Source organism: Atta colombica, unplaced genomic scaffold (assembly GCF_001594045.1).
Source record: "Atta colombica isolate Treedump-2 unplaced genomic scaffold, Acol1.0 scaffold1, whole genome shotgun sequence".
In the NCBI taxonomy this organism is placed as follows: domain Eukaryota; kingdom Metazoa; phylum Arthropoda; class Insecta; order Hymenoptera; family Formicidae; genus Atta; species Atta colombica.
Window position 1 is genome coordinate 795,932 of NW_017259183.1, and position 8,590 is coordinate 804,521.

The 8,590-nt window shown below is 29.4% G+C and overlaps 2 protein-coding genes across 2 annotated transcripts in view; one reads left to right on the forward strand and one right to left on the reverse strand.

Moving 5' to 3' along the window:
* LOC108694913 overlaps nucleotides 1-8,590 on the reverse strand; it is a 54,572-nt gene that overhangs the window by 15,202 nt on the left and 30,780 nt on the right. The gene's annotated exons all lie outside the window — the stretch shown is intronic.
* LOC108694902 (putative ferric-chelate reductase 1 homolog) overlaps nucleotides 4,946-8,590 on the forward strand; it is a 28,257-nt gene continuing 24,612 nt past the window's right edge. Inside the window, exon 1 of the mRNA XM_018204603.1 lies at nucleotides 4,946-5,276. Coding sequence (XP_018060092.1) covers nucleotides 5,267-5,276 — 10 coding nt within the window. The 5' untranslated portion in view covers nucleotides 4,946-5,266. The remainder of the gene's footprint in view (nucleotides 5,277-8,590) is intronic.

Here is an 8,590-nt window from a genome sequence, read left to right on the forward strand (position 1 = left end):
GAAGCAAACGGTAATTTCATTTGTTAAAGAAATAAAGAAATTATATAAATTATATAACAATAGAATAAATTAATAAATCTTATTATTTATTATTTATTATATTTTCATATCTTTATATAAAGAACTTATCGGTAAAAAAATTAAAAGTCATATTTTTTAAACATGTTGAAATATAAATGTTTTTAATTCACTTCATAAAAATATAGATTTAAAATGATTAAAAAATAAGTCATTTAATATATATATACGCAGCAAATAAGCAATAATAAATATGTAATAGATAAGTAAATAACGTTACACCAAATTATTACTATCACGAAACTGATAAATATATAGTAGAAGCTTACGAACGGTTTACAATACAGATTATAGTACATTAAAATAAACAATGGCAGAAAAGAATTCATGGATTTTTAAAGACTATAAACATAATCTTCCATAAACTGATATATTAATTAAAAGAGTAGATAAAAAAAAATCTCTGACTTTGCAAACTTAGTGACGAAGGGTTGATAAAGTAATCTCTAACCACGGTACCTGGCTAAGTAGTACATCGTATATCTTGGAACGCAAAACTAACCGGTGAACCGGTTTTATCAATTTGCATCGTTTGGTAAAAGTAAACCGCATACTTCTACAAAGTGCACGGGATATTCTCTAATCGTCTTGTTAAGCGCATTAGCAATTTCTCTCCATGACATCCCAATCGCGTTAAAGAGTCTCATTAAGCCGCGCGATCTTTTTCGCGTGCGCTTAAATCTCCCGGTCTCTAATTAATCCGCGTTGAGAAAGGTTTAGCCATTTTATAAAGCTTAACTTTATCTCGCGTCATTGATAAAAAAATTTAGAATTAAATATTAGGCAGTTTCAAGATACTAATATAAAACTGCGTTTGCCATAAAGATGTGAAGCATACAATTATACTATAAAACATGCAAATTATCCAAGATTATATAATATGGATTATAAATTGTAATTGATAAAAAACAATATTAGAAATTACGAATTATTAAATTTTTTAAGTATCACTAAGTAGCCAATTTATATATCTGAACATTCTGCTAATATTTCAAGAAATCGATGAGGCGATACCATTACGGTTCTTTCTTTTTTTGCATGGTTGACAATGAGTCATTAGTAGTGTAGAGAGAGAGAGAGAGAGAGAGAGAGAGAGAGAGAGAGAGAGAGAGAAAGGAGTAAAAAGAGAGAGAATGCAAGACAGAAAGATATGTACAAAAAATATGTTGATAAAACTGAGATGAACGAATGGCGAACGTACGGTACGCCGCGTCGTACCGTTTTGATGGCATAGTATAGTTAGTCCCTCTCTCTTGACATGACTCAGTGCCGGCTTAAAGTAGGTATTTAAAACAAGATTGAAATAAGTGTCGGAAAGAAAAATATCTTGATGATTTTTATATAAATTTAAATATAAAGGCAGAAGATTTATCATTAATCCTTGATTAATGATATTAGATAATCCGTTTTTTTTTGATATAACACATATCTGGCTTTCTTTTTTCAATGCTTTTCCAATACTTCTTTTATTGCTTATAATTTTTTTATTAATAAAAATATGTATTTGCTTGATTGCGTTCTTTAATATCTAGCGTTTTGATTGAAAACAAATTTTTTACATATTCATTTTTATAAAATATGCAATCAAATTGGATATAAATGCCATATTACAGTTTATTTCTATATAAATTCAAATATGTATATATATATTATATTATATATATATATTTATACAAAGTGTTCGGTAGCTTTAACAAAGCTTTAACAAAGTATTTATATTAGGTATGGGAAAAAGTTCGTGGCGTTTTTTTAACGCCATCTAATGGGACGCCACGAACTTTTTCTCACACCTAATATATATAGGTAGAGCGACAAATCCTTTATGATTTTGCAATATAGCGAGTAAAATCGGCGTTTAAGATAATTTTACAATCTCTTTCAAAGTTTTTTATGAAATATCTTATAAGATATTTCTTTAAAAAACTTTTAAAAATATTTTAAAATCATTTTATGCGTCGATTTTAAACATTCTGCTCATTGGATGACTAAAAAAATTACGAAAATTACAAAATGGTAGAGAATGGTTTTCGATTCAGTTTATTAGTCCGCTCTACGTATACATGATCGCTTTGTTAAAACTTATCGAATTTATGTGTATATATATGTCATATTATGGGAAGACAACATTTTGATCAATATCTATGTTAAGCAAATTAATAAATACAATGTGAATAAGTAATAAGAAAGTACAAAAATGAAAACTATTTATTTTGTCGATTTGTCTTTTTTGCGATTTTCTTCAAAACAAAGCAAGTCTTTACAGGATTTTTTTTTAGTTCATTGATCCCGAATTTTTGATATTTAAATTTCAAACACGCCGTATATGTGTACTATATGCCTATTATATATTAGGGTTAAAATAAATAAATGTCCATAGAAAAGTTTTCAAATATATTTAGATCGGTAAAAGATCAGTAAAACATTCATACAATACAATATATTTATAGTATAATTAAAACAAACATTTTTTTATTGTTCACAGAAACAGTTTCAATTTTTATTCAGTTGCAATTAAATGTTGATTACTAATTTACAGTCTGTCCGATAAGAGCGCGGTCGCAATTATTCGTAGCCGGTAAAAGATGCACTCCTAACTTTTTTGTGCTGATAGATATTACCTTTTGTATATGATGCATTATTAGACATAATTAGACAATTATTGTTTGATTCTTGGTAGAAAAAGTATATTTAAAAATGAATGCCACTTATGCATCGCTATGAAGCTGTATTTTTATGTATTCCAAAACAAAAAATATTTTAATCTTTATTTATTTATAGATAACTTGAACGCAGAAAAAATATATCATGAGATTCTGATACCATCTACTCTACGTTAGTTTATCCATAAAAATGAAGATTGGATTCTCCAAGAAGATAACGAAGCAGACTATGCAAGAATTGGGAAAAGCAAAATGATATCACGGCGCTGGACTGGGCGTCGCAATCACCTGATACGAATCCGATTGAAAATGTATGGGCATTTATCAAAAGAAAACTTTGTGAGAGACGGACATTCATTTTAAAACAGTTGTCTGCTGAAATTTGATGCATTTGGAGGTCTTTACCGTACAAACATCAATTTAATGGAAAGTATGCTTCGGGGAGAGATGCTAGTCCATTGTAGACCGGTGGTGACTGGACCCATTATTAATGTAGTTGCATTTTAACTAATTATTAAATATAATCATTATACTTAAACAGTAATAAATAAATTTTTCTTTCATATATAAGTCGACCACTTTCTTATCGAACAGATACTGTATGTAGTATGTATATGTACTCTCTAAATCTGAATCAGTGGATAGTCACTAATTATCCAGTGGCATACTTGGCATCGGATAATCAGTGAAATTCAATTAAAAAAGAAAGAATGTTTGAGCATATTTTATATATTATATATATAAAACTGATATTTGCACATTAATTTCAATTTTCCAATACCATATTTATTGAATTTATGTTCTAAAATGGTTAGTTAAATCATATAATAAAGATTAGCTAGATTAGAGATTTCATTTCAATATCTCATTTACTGATTATCAGTGATATACTTTGCATTGATATCACTGTGATTATCCACTGATTAAAATTTAGAGAGTATGTATAATGAAGAGTATGTATAATGAATTTTTATATATAAATATATATAAAATCCAACTTAAGATGATGTTTTTAACGAGATATTTTCGTACTCAGAATAAAATAAATAATATATTTTCAGGTATCAAAGGGAAAAGAATAAAGTTATAAGAAAGAACAAAGTATGCAGTAAGCCAAAGTATGCAGGAACCAATCTTAAAACTTATTAATTATTCAGTCTACAAAAGACATCTATCTTTTTGATAGATATAAATATCTATCAAAGAGATAAAGAGAGAATAAAAACTGGAAAATTGTATTGTGTCTCTAATTAAAAAAAATAATCTTCCCTACACACAACACACACACACACACTCACACACACACACACACACACACACACACACACACACACACACACACACACACACAAAATACAAAATATAATTAATATAATCAATTATTTTCAAAGATGCCTTTTTCTTTCTACAAGTAATTCATTTGTTATCGCGATTTCTCTCTCTCTCTCTCTCTCTCTCTCTCTCTCTCTCTCTCACTATTTTTCTCGCGAGGTCATTATTAGATACTAAATATTCTTGATGCATGACTTTAGCATTTTTTTCGAATGGTTTACGCTCGTTTCTATCAATGTAGAGTAACTTTAATTTCAGTTCAATTTATTTTTCATCTTTTTCTAGTTCTATGAATTAAAAGTAAGTTAAATTGAGATTAAATCTAAACGTAACCAAAAATCATAATGATGTCAACATGAATCTAAAAAAGCATACTAGCGTCAAAATGGTTTCAAAATGATTAAAGTCAAAATGTCAAAATGATCAGTCACAATTCGTTTTAAGGTATGGCCGTTTTTAGATTGACTTTAACTCAATTTAACTTTGCACTTCATTCTTTTCTTAAAATTAGAAAAAGATGAAGAGTTAATTAGACCAAGATTAAAATTAAACTACATTGATAGAAACAGACATTAAACGTTATTGAAATCTGTTGTTTTCCTTGGGAGTTTTATTTACATTAGTGGAACCGATCATTATACTTATGTAGTATTTACGTGCTGGTCGAGTAGCGGATCATTAATGTGCGAACTACCAGCAAATAACTACGGACCTGAGTTGGTCTCACGGCCGAGGGCCTTTCAACTCGGCCCGTATTTCTCGTACAGTCTCTCGCAAGGTGTGGTTCTCGACGCTGTCGACAGAAGTATGCCGCCAAGAGATCAACAAGTGCTTCGCGAGAGCCACGTCCGGCGAACAATTAAGTCATCGCATCGCTAGTCTTTGCCTAAGTTCTCGTCATCGTGCAGTTAAAAAAACAGTGAGAGGTGCGCGTTTTTCAGAATCTCTCTCCCAATCGCAAAGAATACAGGACGATCGGGATCCATTCGATTGGAAGGACGCGTCCGCAATAGCGTCAAAGAATTGAACGGAAAACAATCGATGGACGCCGTTTCAACGTGGACGTGGACCGGGAATTAGTGCGCGTGTGTTATCAGACCGCTGGTACCGGTACACGTGACCTCCTACGAATTTGTTTGGCGCGCGTTACATCGTGGTAAACGCCGTCTGGTAAAGGATCTGCATCCGCGACGGAAATGAGGACCGGTGAGTGTTTGCGCAGCAGTCGCACACGCGAGTTTGAACTTCAGCAGGCATCAATTTCGGTACCATGAACAAATAACATCGTAAAAAAAGAATTATTAAAATTATAAGATTTTCATACAAAAAAACTTTTTAAATATAATGTTAGAACCTATGAAACTGCTACTTAATTTTTAAAAATTGCTGCGAGTAAACAGATAGAGTAAAGCGGGACAATTTGAATAGGTTAGCAGAAATTATGAATTATATGAAAAATTGAAGGAAAAATTGGTGTATTCAATTAACATATATTATTGTATTTATAATAACAAAGTACAAGAGCATATTTTGTATATTTGATTGAATAACATTATGTGACCTCAAACTTTTATATTTCAAAATTTCAAAATTTCTTTAATCTAAATTACTTTGTTGTGAGTGCGAGTTTGGTTTTTGGGTAAATTTTCTTCGGAATCGAAGAAAAAGCAAGTATGTGACCCGGTTGTTTAATAAATTATGTTGTCGGGGTACTAATTTTTTCAAAAGCATATTAATTATTGACAATGACCTGTTTAAAAATTGATAAACAAGTAGGTTATATGTTTCATTTAATAATGAACTAGATAAGAGCTTTGACATTATCGATTTTCTTACATTACTTGTTTGCCATTCTCTATTCATCAAAATTGAGTAACAATCCGTGAAACAATGTATTATCTAAGTTAATAAAAACAGTAAACGAATGATCTTTTAGCTAAAAAATTTTTATCAATTTTTATTTTATAATTACTGGTTCGCTAAAAAAATCTTAAGATTAAAATCAAAATTTTTCTTTGCTTTTCCATATACATAAAAAAAAAAAACGAAAAGACGAGATAATTTTACCAGATTAGTGTTTTATAGACGATTAAAAAATCATGGCTTAATAGTAAAACGTTAAATGTAATAAGATAAATTTTTCGCGAGTCACGAGTCTTTTAAGTTTTTACATTCTTATATTTAAATATAAAAATTCTTTTAAAATAATTGTTCCTTTAAAAATAATTATCTAGTGCTAACCAATAATAGCTAATGTCGAACTGAGACATTTTCTTAGCTAAATCTGTAGCTATTAAAAATTATATTGACATAAATGTATATCGATTACACCAATAAAAATTGTTTTATTTTTAGGCAAAAGTATTTTGCGCGATAACCTTTCGCTGAGAAAATTAGATTGCATATAAGGTGCAACGTAAAATAAAATTAGAAAGATAATTTGTGTATAAAAATAAACATGGATTTATTTTAAAGTTTACGAAATGACGTTATGAAGAGCTTGCACAAGATGTCATAAAAAATTCAACTGCTTCCTGCCTATTTTAGAAGTCAAGAATAAATGTGATTCAAATCTTTTCGACAGTGATTCAAATTTTTTCCGCTACGTAGAAATTAATTTTCTAATTATCAAATGTATAGAATTGTTGTATTACTATTTATCCCCTTGTTCTCTGTTATATATAAAATTTTTTTAACGATATAATTAATTTTCAGTTTTTTAATTTTAGAAATAAATTAATTTGAAAAAGTAGTTCTTCTTAAACAAATAAATAAGTTACCAGCTAAAATATATGATTCTTAATATAATTTCTTTTTAATAAAAATACATTTAAACTAGTTATAAGTATGTGTTGTAGATATTTTGTTTTGAGAAAGAAATAGATTTTGTAGAGTCTTATATTGTTTATTTAATTGAAAATAATAACGTTGAAATGTATAAATCTGTTATTTTTTTAAACATAAATGAATGAACGTGGAAGAATTTAGCAAGCAGCTTTTCTTTAATCCAGGTCATTGTGTGTCGTAGAATTACGATGGGAGCATGATTCTTCGCAACGATAAGCAGAAGATCGAATGAATCCATTGGATCCTAGATCCTTTCGATCGCTCCAAGATTGATTTCTCCGACGTCGATTAACTTTAATCAAGGGACAATGGTCTCTTATTTTCTTCTACAGAGACAGAATTTCGAAAGAGGTACAAAGAATAGAATTATGTTAAAGTTAATCGACTTTGGAGAAATCATGTCATTTTTTTGAAGATATTATGTTGTATAGATATACTGTTTCTTATTCTAGTGCAACATTAATTCACCCAATGATTCACTTGTGGGTTTTACCATTTATAAGAATAAGTCATCTTCGCCAGTTAACTGGTGATTTATTTCTCAAAGCGACACGAAGTAACATCATAATTTGTCTTAATTATATACTCTTAATTATCTCAAATAACTTTAGACAACTCATCGAGTGAACATGCAAGAAAATTATTTCATGACAATCCTTGTATTATTAATTTTCTGTATAATTTTCTGGTAAAAAAGTATGAGTAACATGAATCTTTGTTTTATCATTGAAAGTAAAAAGTCAGTCTGTTGAGAAAACTAAACTTTTCAATTGTACAGATATTATGAAATACTGTAAAAAAATAATTAAAGAGATACGAGGATGTATATCAAGTCCATCTTTAGATACTGATTGTTCTAATCTGACTGATTAATTCAACCTGTATGTAAGACAAAGCGAAACAATCGAAACAAGATCGATGAGCTGGAGGAGAGAACTGAACTCATTAAAGAGGAGGCCGTTAGGAATAATTGCGGCGACGGTGAATGACGTCTTCCTAAATTCTTGTTCTGGTGACTCCTAGCTTACGTAACTGATAAAATTGCGAATCAGCGTACTGACGCGAGAGTAATGCTCGCTGTAGAAATTCTAGGACAACACAGGGCGACGTAACCATGGTGATACGTTCACCAAACATGGAAGACGAGGGCACGATACTTTGTTTGCCTGATGACATTCGGAGCAGTAGAAACTTGCAAGTTGCACGAATACAATTAAATGTATCTCATTCGAAGAAACATGTCATGAATACCTAGTTGCTCGACGACGCGATACACGTCCAACCTAAAAGAACTCGGTAGAGGCATTAGGAATTCCACGTTTTATTACGGTTTGCAAACATTAGCTTATTATGCATGAAAAAATTATCTTAAAATAAATAAAAAATTGTTAAATTTAAAATAATAAATAAAATGAAATAAATAAATAATATACAAAGAGCTTAAGCATAGTGAAATATTCTTTTATATTTTTAAAACATTTTATTTACGTTAAATATTTTGTAATAACAAATATAAAAAATGTTTTAAAAGCGTATTATGAAATTAAAATTAAATTAGAAGGCACTTAAATGTCAGGGCGTATCTGAACACTCCTTTAGTACTATATATTTATAGTAATTTGTAATTTTCTTATTTTATCCATATTCTAATTTTTAATAGTTATCCTATATTA